This window comes from Aptenodytes patagonicus, chromosome 17, assembly GCF_965638725.1.
Source record: "Aptenodytes patagonicus chromosome 17, bAptPat1.pri.cur, whole genome shotgun sequence".
Lineage (NCBI taxonomy): Eukaryota > Metazoa > Chordata > Aves > Sphenisciformes > Spheniscidae > Aptenodytes > Aptenodytes patagonicus.
In genome coordinates this window covers 5,562,626-5,588,035 of record NC_134965.1, presented here as the reverse complement: position 1 = coordinate 5,588,035, position 25,410 = coordinate 5,562,626, and the positions used below count along the sequence as shown (strand labels likewise).

Here is a 25,410-nt window from a genome sequence, read left to right as displayed (position 1 = left end):
CACAGCAGAAAATCCATTTTTCTCTCCTCATCTCTTAAAATGGCTGAAACCAACCAAATTTCACACTAAAAATGGTTTTGTTTTTCCAAGGGGCAGTCCAGGGGGGGAAAGCTTCAGCCAGTATTTTAGGAGCAGAGGAAAGCCTGGACTTCACCTGGCTTTTTCCATCCTCAGAGCCCAAACACTCGCGGGGGGCCCAGCCAGTGCCCCCGTAGGGCGAGTGGGGAAACTGAGGCAGAGTGTGAGTGTCCCCGACCCGCAGCCACGGTTCAGCCCCTCTCCATGGGCATTGCCACCAGCTCCCTCCACCACCCCCATTCGCCCCCCTACCTGCGCAAGGGTCCCGGCGGGCGGGTGGTCATAGGATGCCGCAGACGGCACCGGCATCCTCGGAGTGGTCGCAGTTGTGGACGTCCCAGCGGATGTGGGAGCAGCGCAGCAGCGAGGGCTCGTGGCCTTTGCACTTGAGGTTGTCGAGGAAGATGTAGCCAGTGCCCTGGCCGTAGCGTGCCTCCCCCCAGGCTGCCACGGCGTGCCCGCAGCCCAGCTGCCTGCACACCACCTTGGCGTCCCGCAGGTCCCAGGCGTCGTCGCACACCGTCCCCCACTGGGACAGGTAGAACATCTCCACGCGCCCCTCGCACCGGTGGCTGCCGTTCACCAGGCGCACGGACCCTGCGGAGGGGACGGGGTGAGGCAGCCCCGGGGGCAGCCCCTGCCCATGCTCACCCCAGCACTGCGTACCCCTCTCCCTGCCTGCCACCGCCCTGGGACAGTTGGTACCCGTCGGGCTGGCTCCACAGGGCTGGCAGAGAAGGGACCCGTCCTGGCCAGGTGGCCCCAGGGCAAGAAGAGCCCTGGTCTCTCCAAGGCTGGGCAGATGTTTGCTGCTCCCCACGGCTCCACCACTGCTTCTGCACAGGCAGGGGCACGAGGGGGTTACCACTTGCCAGCGTCAGAGCTGGGGCTGACCCCCAAAGCATCGCGGTGGATGTTCAGGTTGAAGGAACAGACAATAATCTCTGTTCCCAGCTCAGCCCCATTGGACCATCCCCTCCTCTCCCCACCGAGGTCCATCACCTAATGGTCCATCACCTGAGGTCCATCACCTCCTCTGCCCGGACTAGCCTTGGGGGCACCGGGAGAGGCCACGGCTTAACGGTGCCACCAGCACGGCTTTTCCCCCTCTCGTGGGCTGCTCCAGGTCAGTGCTTCAGGCACTGCCGAAGCCACTGGCCGCTGCCCAAGCCACCTCCGTTTCCACCCTGTGCTGGTGCAGAGCGTCCCCAGGGCTGGCACTGCGTCCCCGTTGATGCCTCGATACCTACCATCCTTGGGACGGGTCGGGGCCGACGTGGTGGTTGTAGCGGTGGCTTCTTGGAAATGGTCTCCAGCATCGTCAGCGCCTGGTGCAGCGGGGAAGGGGTGGGAAAAGCGACTCAGGGGACTCCTGTGCCCCCCCAGGGCTGGGTCAGAGCCCCTCAGCAGCGGTGTGGGGCTGGCTGAGGATGGATGCAGGGATGTGTGGGGTGGGATGTGCAGCCACTGCGCTTCCAGGAAAGTGCACAAGCGGAGACCAGAGGTGGTACCCACGCTCTGGCCATCACCGGCCACCACGGCACCCGACCGCCGCTGCTGTCCCCCCGTGGGCAGGAGGAACACCAGGGCCTTGGGGCTCACATACACCCATCACCCCATTTCGGGGACCCCCTTTCCCATGGCCAGCATCTGTGTGGCTGAAATCCCATTATCTCATGGGATTTCCACGCCACCGAGCCGGGCTTCAGCGGAGACCTGGGGAGCCCCGGACAATCGCATCCATCCCCCCTCTCCCCCCCAGCTGGCAAGGGAAGACCCTCGGGCGGGAGCCGGTGGCCACCGGGCTTGCTCCCGCTCTCACCTCGGCAAATGACCCCGGCATCCTCGTGGTGGCCGCAGTTGTGCTGCCCCCAGCCCAGGTGGAAGCAGTCGGCCAGGCGAGCCTCGCCGCCGCCGCAGCCCACGTTATCCAGCAGGACAGGCCCGCTGCCGTAGCCGAAGGAGCCGAGGACGGTGGCGGCGAGGGCGGCGCCGCAGCCCAGCTGCCGGCACACCACCTGGGCATCGGGGAAGTCCCAGTCGTCGTCGCAGACGGTGCCCCAGGTGCCGCGGTGCCGCACCTCCACCCGCCCGCGGCAGCTCCCGTTCCCGTTCACCAGCCGCACGCCGTCACCTGCGTGGGGGACCCCGGCACAGGCACGCCACCGGGGGGACCGGGGCTCCGCGGGGGATTCGATGTCCCCCGATGACCCTCCGGGGGCACGGGGTGAGGCCCCAGGGAACATGGGGTGAGCCCTGGGGATGTGGGGTAAGCCCCTGGGGACATGGGGTGTCTCCCAAGCAGCACGGGGTGAGTACTGTGAGCACGGGGTAATCCCTGGAGATGTGGGGTGAACCCCTGGGGGGCATGGAGTGAACCCTGGGGATATGGGGTGAGCCCTGGGGATGTGGGGTAACTCCCTGGGGGCATGGGGTTGAGCGCTGGGCACATGGGGTAACCTCTGGGGATATGGAATGAGCCCTGGGGGCATGGGGCGGGCCCTGAGGATGTGGGGTGAGCCCCGGGGACGTAACTCCCTGGGGTACTTGGGGGACATAAGAGAGCCCTGGGGATGTGGGGTACATCCTGGGGGAATGGGGCAACTGCCTGGTGGCATGGGGTGAACCCTGGGAGCATGGGGTGAACCGTGGGGTGCCGGAGATCCCCTGGGAATGTGGGGTGAGCCCTCGGAGAATGAGGTAAACCCAGGGGATGTGGAAGGTCCTGTGGGAGCATGGGGTAGTTCCCGGGGCTGTGGGGTGAGCCCTGGGGATATGGGGTAACCCCTCAGGGACGTGGAGCCCTGGGGGGCCATGCCGGACCCCGTGCAGGACTAGCAGCGGCCGCACACTTACTTTCCTGCTCGAAGGTAAGGAGGCCGGTGGTGACCACCTCGGTGGCCTGGGAGGGCTGGTCCCTGCTGTCTGTCGCTGCTGGGACAAGCGTGGGGACACACGGGCGTTGGGGGGGTCCAGCTCCAGCACCCGCTGCCCCTGCTCCGGTCAGTGCCAGCAGCCTCTAGCACCGCGGTGGCCCCATGGCAAGCTCCTGCTGTGGGCAACGTCACCCCCCGAGCCTCACCTACGTGCGGCAGGACCCCAGGGTGACCGTGCTGGGGTCACGGGAGGACACAGAAGACACAGTCCCCCCCCAGTGAGCCCCCAGCCCCGGCTACGGCTCAAGGGTGAGCTGGGTGGCTGCCGACCTACCTGTGGCCGTGGCAGTGAGCGTCTCTTCGTAGTCCAGGGCCACCGAGGTGGTGAAGGACGTGATGGTGGACGTGTCCAGCCCTGCAGTGACACAGAGGGACAGAGGTGACGTGCGAGGAGAAGCTGCGAAGCTGTGAGCTTGCTGACTCCGGGAGGCAGACCCAGGGTGGCCTGGGTGCTCCAGGGTGATGGGGATGGAGGTGGCCCATGTTCACCCGTACAGCCCTGCTGCCCACGTGCTGGAGATGGTGTTTCTCCACCCCAACCCAAGCGCCGAGGTCCCACCTGCAGTGCCAAGGGGTCCCTCGCTTCTCCGCATACCCGGGAGGTTTATCAGGCAGGGTTCATCAGCTCTAAAGTTTTGTTTTTCCCCTGCCCCACCGAGCAAGGGCTGTGCATCTTGGTGCCATCGGCTCCGTGCCCGGGCGAGGTGCCAGAGGGGACGGGGACATTTAGGGAGGAAAGGACCAGCCTGAGAAAATTGTCCCTTTTCTCCTGCATCAGCCTCTTTGTTCGGTAATAGTGGGAAAGGGAAAGCGTCGGCACTTAGTGCTCCCGTCATTAGCCGTGATAATGAGGGAATTCAGGGGGATTATTAACATTATAAATGGTAATCAGTGGAGAATGGCAGAAATACATCATTTAGGGAGGGGAAGGGGGGGCAGGCCGGGTCTGGCTGCGTGCCCGGCCCCTGGCAGCCACTCGCTCCTTCCGGACGCGGGCAGCTTGTTTTCCAGCCGGCAGAGCAGGGAAATGGCAGGCAGGCAGATGCATTTCCCTTGCAAACTGCGTGTCCCAGGCTCTCGGCGCGGTGTCGCAGCCTGCTCTGGAGCACCAGGATGATGGCAGATAAGGAGAAAGGATGCTCCAGCAGCGCAGAGCCCAGGTCCCTGCCTGACCTTGGGCATGTCAGCATCTCTCGGAGGCCATTTCTCCTTGGGGACCAGGATGTCCCTGGATTTTTGCCCCCCACGGCGGACAGCCCCGAAGGTGATTCTCTGCCCCGGTACCTGTGCAGATGACCCCAGCGTCCTCATGGTGGCCGCAGTTATGGATGCCCCAGCCAAGGCTGTAGCAGGCGGAGAGGAAAGGCTCGCTGCCGTCACAGTTGACGTTGTCCAGGAGGATGCGCCCCGTGCCGTAGCCAAAATAGGCGTTGCTCTTGTAATCCAGGGCTTGGCCGCAGCCCACCTGCTTGCACACCACGCTGGCGTCGCTCAGGCCCCAGTCGTCGTCACAGACGGTGCCCCAGTTCCCGCGGTAGAAGATCTCCACCCGGCCTCGGCAGGTGTCGGTCCCGCTCACCAGACGGATGCTGCCGTCACCTGGAGGGTGGCAGCACGCGGTGAGAAGGACATTGCTTTCCCCAGGAGGTCACCACACACGCCACGGCACAGCGATGCCACCGAGCCTGGATCCGGCAGTGCCCACGACGGCAAAGAAACCGGGTGAGAAACTGCGGGGAAGGGGCAATGCTTTAGGGCAGCCCGGCTGATGGGAGCCTTGGTGAACCTCTGGGACAGGGTTCGGCCACGGTTGGCACAACGACGGGGTCCCCGAGGCTCTGGCCCTCGGAGCCGGGGAGTCGGGGTGCTTCACGGAGGGGCAGCGGGTGACGGGTGGGGGATGCTGCTCTCTACCAGCCCTCAGCCAGGGCGGGCCCCTGCAAGCGACGGCCGAGCAGCTTACTTTCCCCATCCTGTACCGAGGCTGTGAGGGTCCTGCTTGTCGGTCCTTCGCTGGCTTGCGTGGGCAAGAACTCTGAAAGGGAAGCGGAGAGACGGCATCCATTGCTGCCCGCAGCAATCCGTCCAGAAGCCGGCTGTGAGCAGTGCCCCCGCGCGCTGCCCACCCCGCTGCTCCCCTGCCTCGGGCACCAGCGTGCACACACGCTGGCAAGCACACACCACGGAAAGCAAGAGGGTTTGCACCAAAATTATCTGGGGGTGGTGCAGGGAGCTGGATGGAAGTGGAGCCGAGCGGTCCGATCGCCATCCGCACGCATGCCTGAGGGCTGCGGGAAGCATCCTGAGAAACCCAGCCCACCAGCACGGCCAAGAGCTGGCTGGCTCCACGCTTTCCTCCGTAACCACAACCGACAGAAAGCTTCTGTCAGCACGGGTGGGAGCACCTTCCCTAGCGGTTTGGTGCTGGGGTCAAACTCCTGCATCTCCTCTGAGGGCCACCCCAGAGCATCTCCTGGTCTCCTTCACCAACCAAACTGCAAACACCCAAGGGCTCAAGCCGCTGCTCTGCCCTCAGACCCATCTCCCCCACCTCCCCCTTCAGTCCTTCTGCCTCTCCCCTCCAGCAGCGCCTTGATTCGGGGTTCCTGCTCAATCCATGACTTCCTTTCTCTGGTTGCTGCTGGTCCAACCCACCAGCCAGCCCAGCAGCACCCCCCTTTCCAAGCCCTGCTTCTGCAGGACGCGGGGATTCACCAAGCATTCGCAGCCGTGGCCAAGCTCCAGGTCTGCACAGCCTCACGTTTACCAATCATTGATACGGGGCTGATGAGCAAACCAGCGTGTAGGGAATATAGGGGTTGGCACGGAGCCGTTCCGCTTTCCCATGCCAAGTTCAAACGCTTTCCACTGCTTTTCTCACCTTTAGGTACATTTCCTACTGAAAAGCTCAGCAACTTAAAGAAAGGCAAGTCAAAAGGGGAAAGAGCAGTCGGGCAGTGGCTGACTCAGAGGCAGGAGCGTGGGTGGGCATGTGCTCTTTCCCCAGGGATGGTGCCGGAGAGGTTGCAAAGTCCCTGAGCTGGGAGTGACAGGGAACACAAAACAGGCTGGTCACCCTATGGAACACCAGCATGCTGAGCTGGGAGATGACCTGGATTGAAGAAAGGGGTGGAGGAAGGATGCAGAGGAGGTTTGGCTGACCCAGGCTCAGAGGAACAGGCTCTGAGATACAACTCTTGGGCTCCCCCAAGGTGTCTGCAGACACCAGGACTTGCAGCACCGCAGGCACCCCGCTGCTCTCCTCGCCCCCGAGGAACCGAGCCTCCTTACCGTTGCATACAACAGCCACGTCCTCGTAGTGGTAGCAGTTGTGGATGCCCCAGCCGTGGCTCCAGCACTCGCTCAAGGCTGCCTCCCGGCCCTTGCAGTCCACGTTGTCCAGGAAGATGGGTCCACTCCCTTGGCCGAAGGTCATGGCGGCCGGGAGGACGATGGCATGGCCGCAGCCCAGCTGGCGACACACCACGTTGGCATCCACAATGTCCCAGTCGTCGTCGCAGACCGTCCCCCAAGAGCCATTGTAGAGGATCTCCACTCGCCCCTGGCACCGGCTGGGCCCGTTGGCGAGCCGTATCTCTGGATACGGGCAGAGAGAGGTCCCTCAGCAGGCAACGAGCCCTCCCCGGGGCCAGGAGGTGGCAAACACTCAGTGGGTGTCACGGGGAGGGCGGGAGCCCTCTCTGCGTCAAATCTCTGCTCCTTAAAGAAAATAGTGACCCTTCGCTGTAGCACAAGGCAGCTGCTGGCCTGCTGCTGCCCACCGCGGGTTTCTCTTCATCTGCTGGAAGCAGCAGACATGAAGACTCAGTACATCTCAATACATAAATGAGATGCGCCATCACCCCATCATCTTGCCTACTAATGGCCTGGGCAATAACCCAACGGCAGGAGAGGAAAGCGGACACGTGGCATCGCATGATGACATATGATGGGTGACAAGTGATGAGATGCAATTAGCAAATTCTTATTAGCCTCAATGAACGCGTCCGGAGCTGGTCCCACGTGGGAGTTGGTGGGACGGAGATGATCTCTCAAGCTGCTGGCGATGGGGAGCAGGCATGTAAACGCCCCTGGCCTGCCACATCAAGGGAATTACTCGCTCGGGTGTGATGAATGGCACAAGGACAGGGACTCAGCAGGAGGTGGCAAAATTCCCCTCTGGGGATAATAAGCAGAATAGGGATAATAAAGAATCTCTATTTCCTTTCTGTAAAAGAAGTTTTGCTTTTTGTTGCCACTTTTTGTTCCAAAGCAACGTGCTTCCTTTTTGAAATTCCCCAAACCCCGTTTTTAACAACAACAACAACAAAAAAAAGGCATTTTCAACTACAAAACTTTCTAGAGAAAAGCGACTTTAAGAGAAGAATCTCACCTGGGAATGGCAACAGCGCGGGCTCGGAGGTGGTGCCTGCAAGGGAGAAGAAAAGGGATCAGACCTCCCCAGTGTCCTCACAGCGAGCAGAGGAGGGACGCAGCTCAAAGGGTGACGGCAGCAGGGATGTGGGTGGGCATGGCGAGGACCGGCAGGACCCGGCAGCCCCCCCGGACCCACTCCGCATCCTCTGCGGGAGTCACCCCCTCAGCCCCGGGAGCACTCACCCCCTGCCCAGTTAAATAACTGGAGCGCTGGAGCCAACGTGCTCTCCCAGGGCAGGGCTTGTCTCCAGGCTCTTTGCAAGGACAGTTGGGTTCGCTCTGGGAGCTCTGAAAACTTGAAGTTTTGCTAGAAATTGCTTGTCCCTTCCCTTTTCTGCAAAGACCCGAGGCTTGTAGGGGAAAAAATAAACGCTCTAGCTCAGGGCATCGTTTCATCTGCTTCACAGGTGGGGAAACTGAGGCAGCGGCATGTGGTGTGAGTGATTTGGCTCTGTGGTGGGACTGCGCTTTAAGCACTGGGCTACACGTGTGTGTGTGTCCCTGCCCTAAGTCCTGGTTCACCCAGGTCTGTGCAGCTCCCCGAGCTGAAGCGTGGCCGCGGGGTGCCAAGGGCTGCCGTTACCAGCTCCCTGAGAGCGAGCTGCTCGCCGGCTGGCACCGGGCATTGCTGGCTCTCAGACGGGAGGAGCTTTTCCTTCCCCCTCTCCTTCCTTCCCCTCGTCTCAGGCCAGCAGCTCCTCTGACGGAGCCGGTGGCTGGCAGCGGCAGCCCCAGGTGGGTCGTGCCTTGGGCCGGGTCTCGGGGACCTTCGTGTCTCCCCGGCTCCGTTGCTGACTTGCTGTGGGACCCAGGCAGCTCCCGCATCCTCCTGCCCCATTTCCTCACGGAAAACTCGGGGGGGTGAAATGGGAATGAGGAAAACCAACCCTGCCTGGCCTGGGAAACTGGCTGGAGATCGCCTGATGGAAGATGCTGCACTGGGCATCCCTATGTGCATTTTAATTGATTTTTTTTCTTTTTTTTTTTCCCCAACAAAGTCCGCTTTTTGCAAGCTCTATATTTATAGGCGTGTACCAACACACCCGTTGATGGGGTGCAGCCACCTTAGGGAATGGAAACAGGCAGTACTGGAGAACCGCAGGCAGCCACTGCTGCACGCCACCGGGCAGGATAACCCTTCTGGTGCAGGCAGAGCCGCATCCCGCCTGCCGCGGGGCCCGGGGTGAGCCCTGCTCTGCAGCCCACGCGCAGGGCCGCGGCCCATAAAACACCAGTGGGTCCGGCTGCACCGGACCGGTGTGGGGGGACGCAGGTGTGGGTGCCTATCCCCTCACCTGCCACCCTTTTGGGGTGCGTGGCACCGGGCGCTGGTGGCACCATCGACTGCTCAAGGAGAAGAGGTACATTAAATACTGGGAGGGAGCGGGAAGGAGCACGGAGCACAGCCGGGAATCGAGCCCTCCTGGTAACCGGAGCCCAGGAGATGCTGCCAAGGGCTTAACAAGAGTTTGCCACAGAAATGTCCTCCCGCAGGCAGGAAGGAGCTCAGTGGAGCAGAGTGAGCAAGAGCTGGGAGAGGAGGGACTCCTCCGTTGTCTTCCCGATTAAACAAAACTGCTTTCGTGTAGCAGTGGGGGTAAATCCAGGGGAGAGCTGCTGGTCTCCTGCAGCGCCAGGGCCGGTGTAATCCGGGGGTGTCGGAAAGTCAGGATGGGGTCTCTCATTCCCAGCCAGCTCAGGAAGGGCAGCAGCAGGTTTGCGATACGCAGTGTGCCGTCGTGCAATAGCTGGGGCTTTCCTTTGGATCCCGTACCTACGTTTATCCTATTTCTCCCCATCTGTTTTCCAGCCAGCCTCAGCACTTCAGGGAATCTGGCTCTCACCTACCACCCAAGGCGGTGATGGGGTGAGAGCCTTGGGGACACAGATGGACCCCTGGTGATTTCTGCCTCGGGGCTCGGCTGCCCGGACACACAAGAAACGGTGCTGCCGCGGAGCTTTAATTCCCATTTAATTCTCAGCCCTCTCCGACCAGCGTGAACAAGCAGCATCCGGAGGGAGCCGAACACTTGCGGGATGCATCCCCATCCCAGTCAGCTGGGTTTAAATAAGGGCTCTGAAAGCACCCTGCCAGCGGCCCTGCACCCGGGGGTATGGATGCTCAGGGAGGACCATGGGCAGAGCCAAAGCTCCCCCCGGCAACACACTCCCCCCGTCGGGCTGGGCCCCTCTCCCACAGTTTGGGCGTTATTTGGGCACAAAAACCCTCTCGGCCCCAATTCTGAGTGATGTGGGGTCCCCCCTGGGATGCTGCCAGCACGGGGCACTGAGGTCTCCGGCTTGTCCAGGGGGTCACGGCAGCGTGATCATGATGCCCTGGAGGATGGTGGATGGGGACGGGTGGCTGGACCTCGTGGAGGTCCCTGTCGCTGCCCCTGCGGGTGCCCCAGGAGTTTCCAAGCCCTCGGCAGACGCTTGAGGCCAGCTCGCAGTGAGGGCAGCACAGATCTCCTCGGGCATCCAGGGCCCCTCGGGCTTGAGACTCGGGCTCCACAGCCCTCTCCCGTGGGTGACACCTTCCAAGCAAATGAAATCCCTCCGTGCTAATTACAGCAGCCAAGGGCTGATCAACACCCGTGGTGGCTCCGCGGCCTCTTTTTCTATCCCCGGCTTGGGCCAGCCCCGTCCTGCTTCATGCTCAGCCTGCGAGCAATGACGCGAAGGTCAATTCCTGCCGCTCCAGAGGCGGGTGTCACCGCCGTGAGAGGCAGCGTGAGCCTGGAGCGGGCGGTCGAGCAGACGAACCCCTCTCCCTTTTGCCTTGCTAGGACGGGGCCTGGGAGACCATTAAGTCAGCTACAAAACAGGGCTGTCAAAGAAAGACCTAGAAGCCCCAAGAGAAATGAGAGTAAGGCAACTGTCTGGCTGTAACGGTGACTTAGCACCCAGGAGCAGGGGCTGGGAGCGAGATGCCACCCAGAGCTGGGATGAACAACGGCAGCCAGGGAGCTCCAGCCGCGGTCAGGCGCTGCTGCCCTCCCCAGCCACCCCAGCTGGGACCCAGGCAGGCTGGAAAGTGATGCTGCCATGCCAGCAAGGACTGGGGATTAAACAGGCGAGGCCAAGGCAGCGGGGAAGCTGGCTCGCTGAAGGAGAGGACGGGGAAGGACACGGCAGCCCCGTGGGCTGGATGACAGGAGAGAGGTAATTCAGATCACCTCTGCACCAAAAATGTGGAGATGCGAGGCTTTTTAGGAAGGGCGTTTGATCCTGGTTTGTATTGATTTTTAACACCTAGTCCACTCCAGTGTTGAAAAAGCAGGGGATAAAAAGGACATTGTTAAATATTCAATATTCATCTCCCTTTAAGTCAAAATCAAAGCTCTGAAATATTCATTTGAGAGCATCCTCCAGCAAAGTCAAGAGAGACCTGAAAAAATATGCCTGGTGTGTCTACATTAATGAGGAACGAGAAGAAACCAGTATTTTTTGAGAAGAGAGCGCGCCCTCCACATTTCTCTGATCCAGCTTCACAAAGCCAAAAGAGAAGGGGAAACTAGCTCAGGTAAACACCGTCCCTTCCAGGGCACCGTGCTAAATAAAACCACCAAATGGGAGGACAAATCGCCCTTCGTTAGCGACTTAGCCGTGCCCATTAATGAAGAGAACCGGGAGAGCCCGGCAGTGCAGGGGACAGCGGCAGAGCCACCAGGGTCCCCCCAGGGTCCCCACACCCCGACCGTGGGCGCAGGCACTGCCACCAGCAGCTCAGGGGGGGACGGAAGCTCCAGCTGAGGGGGTGGGAACTGTGAAACCTGATTTAATCCAATTACGGTGTCTGACTACACCTTAATTGTCTGCTTTCTGGCTGGCTTTGTCTTGGCGGGGCTTTGTGGAGGCAGGAAGGTGTTACCAACTGCCTGGCTGTAATTACACTGATAAAGTCACACCAGGGTAATTACGCTGCCGCAGCGCTCATGCGGACCCTCGTTCGAGAGCGGGAATGGCTTTTTCCAGTTCGATTTAAATGCTTCCCAGCCTGGCCGCACAGTGCCTGCCAGGAGCGACTGGGGACCGGTGTCCTCAGGGGACGGGTGCTCATCCCACCCGTCACCTTGGCAGGACGGGTCCCACAGGCGCTGCCTGCTCGGGGGCTCAGACCCGCACCGCCCCCATTGCCGGCAGCCGCCTGCTCCAGCCGCCTGCCAGCCCTGAATGCTGAACTTGCCATCACGCGTAGGTCATGGTGGGAGATAAGAGCTGAACTTGCTCCCTCCATCCCTGTGCACGCTAAGCGCCGTTGGGGACATTGTGATATTCCTGCTCATGGCTCTACATGAAGAAAATCACCTGCCCACAAAGCTGAGGCCAGGTGGGTGCCTAAAATTACTCCCCTCCCGCTGAAACACACGGGAGCTCACCGGTGGGACCAAGGAGGAGGAGGAGGAGCGCAGCCGGCATCAGGGAGAGAGGCAGCACCCCGACGTCTGGCCTCCCCGTGCTGTGCCGCCTGGCCGGATGGGGACCGAGTCTCATTGCTGCGCCGTGGTCGTCCCGCAGACGGGCGTCCAGAGGAGGTTGTCCCTGAAACATGCAGACAGCAGCGTTAGTGGTGACGGCCAGGAGAGCCTTTGCCCCACCAAGGGCCATGCAGGACCTGCAAACAAGTCCCTCCTCGGCGCTCGCTGGAGCAGTGACCAGGAACCACATGAAAAATAATTCAGGTTGGATTTATTGAGGACAAGAGAGACTTTTTTGAGCGGCAAGATGAAGCTGCAGGGCCACATCCCACCCATTGAGACAAAACTGGAAGCAGCAAGAGCCTCAGGGCTGGGCTGCTGTACAGGCAGAAGGATGGACCTCAGATCCACCAGGACGCCTGAATGCTGAGCCTCAGAGCTGTCCCCCAGGGTCTTCAGCCCCCGAGATGTTCGGGGAACCATCCTGTTTACATCCACACGGAGCTTGTCCTCCTGTTACTTCTACATGAGGTTACGAGCAAACCCCGTAGCACATATATACCATATACCCCCTACCACACGTGGGCAAAGTGGGACACGCATTCAATCCAGGCAGAACTGGGAAGGAGCTCCCCATCCACACAAGCCTGAAAGGCTCTTCCTAAACCATGGAGTGGACCTAGTGCTCCAGCAATTCACATCACACAACCCCCTTTGGAAAGGGATGGTGCTTCCCTTCACCCCAGCCAGGCTGCCTGCCCCACGGCCCTCCCGCGAGGCTGCTCCCGCTCTGCTGGTGACAAACGCTCGTCTAAAGCCCAGTCTGGACACAGCCATGGCCAACCCTCTGCTTTGCCTTGGCTCCTCTCCCTCCGGTGCTCTCCTCCAGCGGGCTCCTGGAGACCATGCCCACCTCCTCCTGACGTGAAGAAGGGATCTGCTCCACGGGTGACACAGCCTCCCCACTCCCAGGGGCCCTTCCTGGCACCCAACCTGCATAGGGGTCCCCACGGGGTCCTGCCGGGCAGGACGTGGTCATATATGGCACTTGCGTTACAAAAACACCCCGTCTGGTGCCTTGCACCCATCTTTCTTCATCATCCTGTGATGAATTAATGCACCCAAGATCTCTCCTGGGCAGCTCTAATTCTTGGCCACCGATGTCCTCCAAGACCTTCACGCTAACCACTCAACATGAGACCTCCCCGCCTCGGCTGGCACGTTCCCGGGGGCTTTACCCACAGGCCCCCATTGTCTCCGCTCTTCATCATCCTACGGGAAAAAGCAGGGAAAGGCATTTCTGTGGGAAGACAGAAATTTCTGGGGTCTGATACGACAGCGTCATTCACCTGGGGGATGGAGACGCAACCTCGGGGGGGACGAGATGGAAAGCAAACAGGGGAATGTCAGGCAGAAGCCAAGGAAGAGATTAAATATTATAAGATGCGATTTCCCCTTCATTTACTGATCCCTTCAGAAATTACTGCCGAAGTGGAGGATTTCTAGCTCTGTTTCACTCACACCCTGTTGGGGAGCGGGATGGGGACTGATTCTGCTCTCCGTTACACCTCTGCGAACCCAGAGCAACACCCCAGTAGTCCCAGCAGTCGGCCTGACAGCAGCACTGGGACAGCAGCGTGCGCTGGTGGAGGAGTGCCATCGTGAGGATGCTTTCACACGCTGGCTCTAAAGCCAGGCTGTAAGTCTCAGCTAAGCGGAGGCCTAAAATTAGTCCCTCCAGCCTACACAAGGTGCAGCGTCTTCTGAAGGGATGGGCACCGACTGCTGCTGCTTGAAGCATCTACTGATGGTCAGAAACTTGGGAAAGGACGTTGAAATCCGCCATATCGGTGACCAAACACCCTCCCCGTGGAAACCCCTCATCCAGCCTTTCCCTGCTCTTGGTTTTCCGACGCGGAGGCACGGGGTGGGAAGAGCTCCCAGGTGGGACCATGTGCAGGTGCCGTGTCCGCCCAGCCAAGGTCCCTCAAGACCATAGGTCGGGTGGGCTCCCAAGCCTCCAATCCAAGCCTTTGACTTTGTTGCCTGCACCAGTGAGAGATGACGGTAGACCAAGGCTTTTTGTGTGCACCAGCAAGAGACGACGGTAGCACAGTGCTGGAGGTGCAGGCTGGAGCCGCCGTGGATGGGATACGGCCCCGTTACACCTCCCTGCTCTCACCGCTCAGCTCCTGCTGACCAAGCCCCGGGAGGAGACCCGCCAGCAGACAGACGGCTCGCTGCCGGGGGATGAAAATCAATCTAGTCCCTAAGGTGGTGTTTCTCAATACTCCATTCATCCCTCCTGCAGCAACGAATAATGTCGCCTTTTGTCCCGCTGGCCCTCCCCGCTCTCTGGTGGGGCAGGGCTGACAGACAGCCCCTCTGCCGCCCTGCCCCGGCCAAGCCCCCACATCATGTCCTGCTCTCGGGGACATTGTCATCGCGGGCCACTTTTGTGCCGGAGCCAGCGCGTTCCTGCTCCCTGGCAGGGCGGCAGCGGGCATTAACCGCTGCAATGCTGCGCCATGGCCAACCCCAAAAAGGTAAAACCCCACTTTCCTGCTCTGTCTGTGCTTTTCCACCTGCTTCTCCATCCTCACCCCAACGCTCGGGGTTCGGCTGCAAACTGAACCCCCTTCCCCTGCACCCAGGGGTGTTGGGGTCCTTTGAGAATGCCTATAGATTAAAAACTGCTTTTAAGCCATAATAAGCCATGGTAGCACTGCAGCAAAGCACAGCGCCCCTTTTAAAGGGTTGCTGAATGTGGGTTTCTGAAAGTGCCTTCAAACTAAGGTCTTGCAAGCTGTTAGGTGTCTTGTAAAACAACCCCCAGCCATGCATCCGATGGAAGAAGCAGCGTACCCCGTATCAGCCCCCATCCTGCACGAGCGCTGACCACCGTGTCTGATGCAAAACTTACAGGGCAGGAGCAGGGCTCTAACGCAGGGCACGGAAAGTCCCTGCTTTCACCCCAAACAACACGCACCACAGCAGACACACCGTGCCCAACCAGCTCTTTGCCCTCGGTGAAAACTCTCTCCTCCCGCCTGGACACGAGACCCTGCGGGTCCTGTGGTCCCCTTCAGTCCCCTTTGGTTCCCCTTTGGTCCCCCTTGGCCACGGCTGGACTGACCCCCCTGCTCTCTAGCTGTCACTTCTTCCACTTTTCAATTATTCAAACAACTTAATGAGAAATTACAGTCTTTCAGCCGCCGCCGCCCCGTCAGATCGTTATTTGTAATTACCACGCTGACCTAAAAAAAAGCATCATAAATCCACATACCTGTTCGGTATTTTCTTTCCAGTAAAAAGATGGGTGTATTTAATCCCAGAGATAAATATTCTCTTTTGAAGTAAAGGAAAGAGCTGGCTAGTTAGTTAAAAAAAGTAAAGAATAATTGTTGAAATGAAAATTCCCAGGAGAGAGGTGATGTGGATAAGGCAGGAATTTTTTCTTTAGGTGAGATTTTGTTTGGTAAATTTAAAAAACAAAATAAAGAAGGAAGAGAAAAAGGATCTCATCCACCAACTGAACAGCTCCAGCCCATCATCTCTTTGCACCTTTGGGGCCGGGAGGTGGCTGCTGTCAGCTGGGTTACAGCTCTAGCGCAGGACGGCAGCCCTGCGTCCCATCCTGGGGCAGATCATCCCGATAGCAAAGGAGAAAGAGAGGGAGGAGGAGGAGGAGGGGGAAGAAGAAGGGGAAGAAGAAGAGGAAGAAGAAGGAGAGAGGGAGGAAGAGAGGGAAGACCTCTAAGGAGACATGGCGGGGAGGGAATGGCTCGGGTTTCAGGAAGGCAGGCAGGGACACATCCTTAAATTGGGTGCTGGCGGAGCCTGGGTTACGCCTCAGGGGAAGGGAGAAGCTACTTCAGAGGATTTGGGCTTTTGAGCGCCTTCCCACCTCCCTCCTCGGCTCTCCGAATGCCCATCTGGAGAGGAAGCCGGCAATAACCATCTGGCTGGAAATATTTCTGTCGATGCCTGAGCCAGCGCCGGGCTGCAGCGGGAGGGGACGGTCCCAAGCCTCCTGCCCTGCCAAGGGGACTTGGGGACCGCTTGCCGGGGGGCCCCGCTCCTCCTGCAAACCATGGTCCTCCCCGCCTGTTCCTGGGCAAGAAATTGCCTTCAGAGGTCATTTTTGGCAGGATTTTTCCTGCCTGGCCATCAGCTCTGCTGAGGACATTAGAGAGATCTGCCACGTCCTTGCAATCTCAGCCCACGGTGAAGGATGCCCGCACCCCCGGGGCTGGGGCATCGCCAGCAGGTCCCAGGCTGGTACAGCAGGTCAGCCGGTGCTCAAGGCATCCATGGCAGCTGGGCTCCTCTTTTCCAAGGGTGAAGTCAAGGAGATCTTCTCCAGACTCTCAACAATCACAAGATTTGTGTGGTCGCTGTTCCCCAGTCTCCCCTTCGCGGGAAGCCTTTCTCACCCACCTCCATCACCTCGTGTGCTACACAGTCGTGTTGTCTCCTTCAGCTCCTGACTGGGGCATCTCTATTTTAAAAGGAAGTGTGCGTTTAACCATTTTTAACCATTATAGCCTTTTAACCATTTTAACCATCATTGCAAGTGAAAGCCTGACAATGCGAGACTCTTGGGTCTCAGCAGCCTTGAAGGCAATGGAAAAAGGACCCCCAAACATACTGGGTTTCCTGGTCTTGTGAATTCTTAAGCTCCCCAGCAATTTTAGGAGTCTGGCGTGCTTTTGGCTTCGAACAAGTCGATCTTACGATCAACAGGATTCCTGCCCTCGCTTTCACGGGGGGCAGCAGTTGCCTCGTTGCTCTTGCTGCTGGATTGCTTGTTTGCTCCTACACAAAGCCCAGACCCTTAAATGCCCTTAAACGCCCTTAAACGCCTGGGCTTCGTGTTTTACCTCAGTACAAAGCAGGCTCTGGCTACAACTGTCGCTAACTGCACGGTTACCCATCTGCCGTTACTTTCTTGCAGGGATTCAGTAATTAGCAATTAGGCATTTACTTTTTCTTTCCCAGTAGCAGCAAAGTTCTAATTAGCCAGCTCGCAAATGCGAGTTTCAAAGGTGCCTTTTAAGTCTGTTTTGCCTAAACTTTGACAGACTCTCCGCCGTCCTGGCTAGCTGCCAGGGCCCACAGGCTGGAAATCGTCAACTTCAGCATCGATCCGCGTCCAGCCTTTGAACCCCAGGAACGTAAGCCTCCCTAAATGCAGACGCGCAGGGGTAAGGTCAGCAGCCCGAAGATGCTCTCCGCCCTGTCCATGATTTCTCAGGCCATTTGAGCAGCATCTCAGACGTTTTCCATGTCTACATCGTTACTGCATGTGCTTTGAATGGCTTGGCAGTATCAGGCTACGGGCTTACGCTGCTCCGAGGAAGAGAAAACACAGCCAGCCTTATTCAAGGAACAGCCACAACATAAGAAAGGCTAATTATAAAATTCCACAGGGCAGCAGGGCTGTTCTCTTGTTTGCCAGGAAAAAAAGCTCTTTTTGTCCTTCGCGATGGTCCTGCTGCCTAGTCACTCAGGGACGTCGGTGGTGCTCACGGGAGCTTCTGGAGGGGCCAGGGCTGAGCGGGGCCATGCCCACGTCCACTCAGCATCTGAAAGGTGCCACGAGCAGCATCTGCCACAGCTTCCTACGGCGGCGGGGTGGATGGCATCTACAGCAGCTGTCACCGAATCTCTTTTACGGCAGCAGCTCGGTCACGGGTGGAAGCCGGGTAAAAATAGCGGCTCACAAATCTGCAGAAAACACAGAGCCTCCAGAAAAAAAGAAAAAAAAGAAGGCTTCCCTTTCCAATTAGCTGGGAAAATACAAAGAGGAGAAAGAAACCCATTTGTACATACTACGCCATTGCCAGGAAATATGTTGGCGATTTAGGAGAAGGGCTTGGTGTAATATAAAAACGCCACAAGCTAAAACAAAAAGCATCTTTTTGCTGGCAGGAGGAAAGGACGGGGCTGTTCCTCAGGACACCAGTTGCTGTGGTGAGCCGTTAGCCGGCTTATAATGAACGACAGGTTTCCCCTGCTGATTGCTGAGCTACATCACCAGGTATTTACAGGTTTCCTTCCCACCGCCGCCTGCACTTTGGGGAGCACCAGCACGAAGGATGCTGCGCCTGCAGCTGGATGGAGCCTCCCCTCCTTCTATGCCTTCCTCTGCTCCTCCTGCTGCTCCAGGGCACAGGCAGCGGATGGGACCCTGCGACGTGGGGTCCCAGGAGAGGAGCTCTCACACACACCCAAACCAGCCGGCGTCCAGCAGCCTTAGGAGAAGGGAAAGACATAAGCGCAGTATGAGAGCATTTCGGTTCCCCTGTCCTGGCATCAAGCCCTGCCTCGATGCAGCTGGAGCTGTGGTCCTAGCACACCTCTGTGCTATTTGGTAACCCAAGTGCTAATTTTAACGTCTTTTCTGGCAGCTGGTAAGCGCCGAAGGAAGGGCAGGGCTGCGGAAAGGGCAGCTGCAGCCCCCAGAGGGGCTCAGCATTGCCCTCGGCTGCAGCAAGCTGGAGCTCAGGGAGAGGTACTCATCCCATCCCCGGACAAAATCACCTTTGTTCCTCCCGGTAATCTGCTTCCTGACCAACGTGCTGCAGAAGCCACTCCGGCCAGGTGAGAAAGAGCAGCCCAAGGACACGGCGCTGACAGGCGGCTCTGCGGAGGGCCAGCCGATCCGTGCCATGGGCTCCAGCCAGCATCCAGAGCTGCAGGGGAGCAGGCACGGGCCGTAGGGTGGAAGGGGGGATGGGAAACAGGGAGCTGGATCCCCTCGGTCGGTCACAGCAAAGGCACTCGCTGTGGACCATTAGCTTTGGGGTACACCTCTAACCCCCTCCCTTTTCTGCATCCCCTCTCATGACATTAGCTCTCTGGGGTGAAACCTCACCCTACATCGGGCTCCCGGCAGCGGGATCCTATGGGACAACAGCCGCTTACATACAACGTGTCCGTTGGGACTAGCGCTCGGTGGCTTCTCTGCCCGCGTCTGCCAGCACCGGGGAATACAGGCAGCCCGCTTCTGCTGGAGCATTACCGGTGTTAGACGGGACTGCTGCAGCCACAGCTTAAGTGCTTTTAAACAAAGGCCAGCTAGCTCAAACCGTGCCGAAGCGTGTGATTGAGAAACGGCGACCTGCGTGGGGACAGCCAGACCGAGAAGACAGACGGGGTGGACGTCGCTGCCTGCTAGTGCAGGAACCTGCGTGGGATGGAGATGCCGTGTCCAAGCCTGATGCCGCTTCCAGGCTGATCCAGAAAACCTCCAGCTTCAGGGGCGGCCTGAAGGACCTCCGGAGGGATGGATCGCATTTTCGGCTGCCACACGGCCGAGCGTGCACTAGGTGGCACGCATTTTCAGGAAGAAACGCTTGTGGCAGCTGAGAGAGGGGTTGGGTTTGGGCAGAGAGCAAAGCTCCGCCGGTGCCAGCCCCAGGGACCTGCCTGCCCCGGGCCGGGGGTGAAAGCAATGGGCAAAGCGGGCATAAGGCAGGGCAGGGAGAGCGCTGTCCGTAATTAGCACTGCTGGCGAGGAGAGGACAGCCAGAGCAGGCGAGACGAGCACACGACCCAGAGGACTCCGCATCGGCAGTTTCGTGGCTGGATTTTGCAAAGGCAGGGATGGAGAGAGACTTTTTACCAGGGTCTGTAGTGACAGGACAAGGGGCAGGGGTTTTAAACTGAAAGAGGGTAAATTTAGATTGACCATAAGAAATGTTTTATGATGAGGACGGTGAGACACGGGAACAGGTTGCCCAGAGAAGCTGCGGATGCCCCATCACTGGAAGTGTTCAAGGTCAGGTTGGACGGGGCTTGGAGCAACCTGGTCTGGCGGAAGATGTCCCTGCCCGTGACCGGGGATTGGACCAGATGGTCTTCAAAGGTCCCTTCCAACCCAAACCATTCATGATTCCATGATTTCCCTGGAGAAGGCAGGCAGCGGGGCACAAGGAGGTTAGTAGAGCTCACAGAGCATCTCCCGCCACCAGCACGGACCAGGGACACGTCCCCTTCAGCAGCCAAATCCCAGGTGTTGGAGAGCAAGGTCACCCAGTAAGAGCAGGATGGCCGTAACAGATCCCATCTCTGCTTTGTCTAATCGGTCCCTGGCAGGGACCAGCAGCAGCTGCTGCAGAGGAAAACGAAACGAAATTTCAACTATTATCCTCTGCCTGCAGAGGAATTTCTTCCTAATTCCTGTCACTTTGGGTTTGTCTGCTCAGGGAAATTAATCTGAAATCAAGTGGGCTGTGAATCCGGAGTGCCGCAGCAATCCCAGCATAGCTTGGACAGACAGTTTTCTAAGTGGCCGGGCTATTCCCCAGAGCACGAGGCTAACCCTGGCAATTGAACAGAGCCTCAAGCATCAGGTTTTATATACATTAGTGTAGGACCTTGAGTCAAAAACACGTGAGATGGAGCAGCCATGGGGAAATTAATTTGACAGCCTTCCAGCCTCGCTGCGAGAAAAGAAACAGGGAGAAGACAAATATTGGCCTAGTTACCCCCGTGTGCGGATGGCTCAGGCAGAGATGATCCCATGTTGGAGGGCTTGCTGCTTTGCATACTGATGTGGAGAGCATGCAAGAGAAGGTTGTTTCAGTGCGTGAGCATGGGAAGTAAGGGATCCAGCTGAAAAAAAAAGCATAAGGGACTGTGTTAAACTCTGTGGATCGTTAGGGTAAAAACCGTATCAAATATCATACCAAATATTTTTGCAGGCAGTGAGGACTATGAGGTCTGCATCCCTGTAAATAGTAAACAGGGTCCGTAGGGAGAGCTGGACACTGGGGTTCGCCTTCCAAGCTCAGAGAGCTTCGAGCATCTTTGCAGCCACCCTCACACAAAATAGTTGAAGGAAGGTGTGCAGCAGGGTCTGATGCTCTCGGCTGTTCGTCAGGCCCAGGATTCACGTTGTCCGTGGTGCCTCGGCTCTGCTAACCCCTTCCAGGGTGTTGGACCATCATGGCATACAGCTGTGGCTTGGACAAGTGAGGGAGAGGTATGAGAAGAGGATGACTGAGGTCCAGCAAAGCGCTTGCATCGCTGAGATGAGATACCTTAGCTATCTACCGTGCCTTGCAGAGCCTTCCATGTACCCTGATGCAAGATGTCCTACCAGATCAGTTCATGAATCCCTGATCGAAAATAAATAATAAAATATAATAATAATAAGAAAATAAATCCAATGCACTTCTAGATTCTTCCCACAGCTCAGCCACCACCTGGCTGGTTTATCCCCATCGTACAGCCCTTCCCTTCTCCCGGTAACTACACCCAGTGCACCTCGGCTCTTCCACAACCCTGCAGACACCCTGCAGCCCTTACACCCTTCAGACCCTGTAACGTCGTCCAAAGCCCTCGCCCAGCTTCCCTCATCAGCCAGGACTCCTTGCTCCTCACTTGCAGCATCTCTTCATCTTCCAGCCACGCCGTGTAGCTCTGCCAGGCTCAATATAATCTATTCTTCACCATCCTCGATTCACCCTGAAACCTCTTCCTATTTAGGATCGGAGGATATTTAATGCCTGTCCACCTGTGCAACCACAGGCGTCAGAATCTGCTCCCAGCACGGCTTTATAAAGCGTACCTGTCTATTTTTCAGGCTTGTGTGGATCAAGGTAGAAAGGAAAAAAATCTTCGCATCGCTCTTTGGTTCCTTATTACAGCTGCAGGAGACAGGAATTCGAAGCACCTGAGTTGCAAATGTGAAACTTACTGCTTAAACAGACACATCACAAGCAGGCTATCAATCACATTTGGCGATTATTAGTACTTTGTGAGTATTTTGAACTCAAGTATGTGACAGTCTCATCCATCCTGGAACAGAGAAATCCACGAGCATTTGCATACGAGGCTGAACTGCAGGGAGATACAGCTCCGGAGGATTTTTACCACAGCTGCAATGGTTACGTGCTCGGTGCTGTGCATTTTCTGTAAGCAGAAAACTGACCCTGAATGAGCTCTGTAAAGATGAGTCCCGTGTATTTAACCCAGGAAGCAGTTTTATAATATCCCTCCATGCCTATGATGTAAGGGGGTTCTATATAGTATTTTTGCTATAATTATTGAGTCCAAGCATAATGTACTTTATTTTTATAAGCCTTTTGGAGTACCTCTGGAGCAGGTTGTGCTGGTTTCGGCTGGGGCAGAGTTAATTTTCTTCACAGTAGCTAGGATGGGGCTGTGGTTTGGATTTGTGCTGGAAACAGTGTTGATAACGCAGGGATGTTTTAGTCACTGCTGAGCAGTGCTGACACACAGTCAAGGCCTTTTCTGCTCCTCCCCCCACCCCACCAGCGAGCAGGCTGGGGGGGCACAAGAAGCTGGGAGGGGACACAGCCGGGACAGCTGACCCCAACTGACCCAAGGGATGTCCCACACCATATGGCGTCATGCTCAGCACAGAAAGCTGGGGGAAGAAGGAGGAAGGGGGGGACACGTTCGGAGTGATGGCGTTTGTCTTCCCAAGTCACCGTTACGCGTGATGGAGCCCTGCTGTCCTGGAGATGGCTGAACACCTGCCTGCCCATGGGAAGGAGTGAATGAATTCCTTGGTTTGCTTTGCTTGCGTGCGCAGCTTTTGCTTTCTCTATTAAACTGTCTTTATCTCAACCAGCAAGTTTTCTCACTTTTACCCTTCTGATTCTCTCCCCCATCCCACCGGGGGGGGAGTGAGCGAGCGGCTGGGTGGGGCTTGGTTGTCTGCTGGGGTTAAACCACGACACAGGTGTATCCCGGCACGTCCCAGGTGACTCAGTGCTGCTGGGTGTGAAGTCCAGGGAAGTTTAAAGTCATTTGATATGGACTGGTGAATGCTTCCTGATTTTGAAATGTCTTGGTGGTGGTGTTGACTTCTGCTCCTGAAGCACCCATCAAGGGAAAACCCAGATGGGGTCTGACCTACCTCTAACACAGCATTAAGAAGTAATCCACCTATCTGCAAGGTGTTCCAGAATTAATGTAACCTCTAAATAAACACATATGTCTTGCAAGGGGTCTGATGAAGATGAAGCAGGCAGCTGGAAGGAAACTGCTCTATTGTTGGAGACACCTGCTTGTCCTGGTTTCGGCTGGGATAGAGTTACTTTCCTTCCTAGTAGCTGGTACAGTGCTGTGTTTTGGATTTAGGAGGAGAATAATGTTGACAACACACCGATGTTTTAGTTGTTGCTGAGCAGTGCTTACACTAGTCAAGGACTTTTCAGCTTCCCAAGCTCTACCGACTGAGCAGGCTGGAGGTGCACAAGAAGCTGGGAGGGGGCACGGCCAGGACAGCTGACCCCAACTGGCCAGAGGGACATTCCATACCATGGGACATCATGCTCAGCACATAAACTGGGGGAAAGCTGGCCGGGGGGGGGCCGCTGCTCGGGGACTGGCTGGGCATCAGTCGGCGGGTGGTGAGCAATTGCATCGTGCATCACTTGCTTTGTGTATTATTATTATTATTACATTATTATTATGTTATCATTTTATTTCAATTATTAAACTGTTTTTATCTCAACCCACGAGTTTTTCTCACTTCCACTCTTCCAATTCTCTCCCCCATCCCACCGGGGCGGGGGGAAGGAGTGAGCGAGCGGCTGTGTGGTGCTCAGTTGCCAACTGAGGTTAAACCACGACACAGCTGCACACGTATATTATATTTAACGATCCTCATCCCATGTCAACAGCATGGCAGTAATCTCCAGGGCATTGTTTCTGATTTACGTGAGTGTAAATGAAACCGAAAATAACTCTCCTCAAGGCCGTAGCTGAGCAGCTGATCAATCCCCGGCTGAATCGGGCTCCGGGTGGTCACAGCCCCCCCAGGAGTCACACGCCACCTTCAACGGGATGAGTCAGTGTCTAGAAAGCAGCTCCCACAGACGACACCCAGAAGCATTAAGCTTCATTAGAGGCTGCACCTCTAACGAGACGTAGGTGTCACTGGCTCTGCTGAACCACGGGGATAGAGGTAACGACACCGGGAGCGTACGCATGTCTAACGTTTCTCTAAAAGGAGCAAATTCTGTATTCTGGACCCAAGATATTGCAGAACCGGTGGCAGGAGAAGACCCCCAGTGCCACCTGTCCCGGGGAAGCCCATGGCCCGTACTCTGCTCTGGAGGGGGACGCATGCTGCTCCCTGCTCTGCTCTGCCTTGCTCCGCACAAAAGTCCCAGCAGAGGAGCGGTGCAAGACAGAAGAAACCCAAAGCGGGAGCAGAGCGGGAGCAGAGCCATTCAGGGCACGGGGGAGAGCAGGGGCTGGGTATCGATCGCTGAGCATCAGCATCAACACCTCTCTCATTAGGTATGACAAAAAAAAAAAAAAAAAAGATTTTAACAAAAGGCATTGAAATAAAAAGATCCTCAAAGCTGCAAAAGCAAGGAAGGGCAAAAGGGCCGTGTTAGCTCCTGCTCTTTCCTTCTAACCCTGCATCATTGCTGCAAAGTTCAGGTTGCCCCAGGATTTTCAGCAGAGCAATGACAATCTCCCTGTGCCTCTCCCCCTTTGCAGACCTTTTAAAGCCAGAAACCTCTTTTTCTCTTTGTTGCTCGCCTTTACAGTAAAAATATATTTTAAAAGTCCTTCAATCCAGCAGGTGATTCTCCCTTTTTCCGTGGCTTTCCCAGCCCTGCCTCTACGGCCCGCAGGCAGGCTGGCAGCCGCCGGGCATCGCCTGTGCAGCCAGGCTTCTCCTCCAGCCCGGGCCCCGGGGGGCTGCCGTGGATTTAAGGAATTGAAGAGGGACACGGGAGTGACGGGCACCCGTGCGTCTCCCCGAGGGCCCTGGGCTACGGGACTGCACAGCTCGCGGGGCGGGGGGTTTCTGTCCCCTTGTCTGGACAAGGGGACATGCTGTCCCCGCAGTGCCACCGAGAAAAGCGGCTCTGTGTGTCGTCCCCCCCCCCGCCCCCGGGCACGGGGAGGCGTGCGGGGGCACACTCGGTGTGCAAGGGGCATGGCCAGCATGGCTCTGCCCCCAGCTCCTGGGGGAGGCAGGGGGGTGCTCACGGGGGTGCACATGTGCCCCCTCACCATCTCACACACACTTCTGCTCTCACAGACAAGCACCCAGCCTCTCACAAACGCTTGCACGCTCACAAACACACACAATCAGTCACACACATACGGTACCTCACACACACACACTCACACTCAGAAACACAGTATCACACTTACATAGTGTCACACACACGCAGCATCACACACGTGCTCACAGAGTAGCACTTGCACGTGCAGCACCACACACGGTGTCACAGGCGCCGGGTATCACGCTCACACACGGGGCATCTCGCACACGTGGCAGCGCACACTCCCAGAGTATCACACACACAGTGCGATACGCACATAGAATCATAGAATCATTGAGGTTGGAAAAGACCTCTAAGATCATCGAGTCCAACCGTTGACCCAACACCACCATGTCCACTAAACCATGTCCCTAAGTGCCTCATCTACTCGTCTTTTAAATACCTCCAGGGATGGGGACTCAACCACTTCCCTGGGCAGCCTGTTCCAATGTTTAACCACTCTTTCAGTAAAGAAATTTTTCCTCA

At 57.4% G+C, this 25,410-nt stretch overlaps 1 protein-coding gene across 1 annotated transcript; it reads right to left on the bottom strand.

The window, feature by feature from the left end:
• Positions 1-358: 358 nt before the first annotated feature.
• On the bottom strand, positions 359-13,143 carry SSC4D (scavenger receptor cysteine rich family member with 4 domains). Its single transcript, XM_076354902.1, has 11 exons — positions 13,111-13,143; positions 11,834-11,996; positions 7,408-7,443; positions 6,306-6,611; positions 4,978-5,049; positions 4,299-4,613; positions 3,289-3,369; positions 2,935-3,012; positions 1,901-2,212; positions 1,329-1,406; positions 359-675 (listed from the first exon to the last, which is right to left on the bottom strand). The coding sequence occupies exons 1-11, from the start codon at positions 13,141-13,143 to the stop codon at positions 359-361; spliced, it is 1,791 nt and encodes a 596-aa protein (XP_076211017.1).
• Between the last annotated feature and the right edge of the window lie 12,267 nt (positions 13,144-25,410).

Bases quoted from the DNA above. Each gene is read 5' to 3' on its own strand.
- SSC4D (XM_076354902.1), bottom strand. From the start codon at position 13,143: ATGATGAAGAGCGGAGACAATGGGGGCCTGTGG. The intron at 4,614-4,977 runs GTAAGCTGCTCG...GCCACCCTCCAG, and splicing joins CTCGGTACAGGATGGGGAAA to GTGACGGCAGCATCCGTCTG. The intron at 3,370-4,298 runs GTACCGGGGCAG...GTGTCACTGCAG, and splicing joins CGCTGGGGTCATCTGCACAG to GGCTGGACACGTCCACCATC.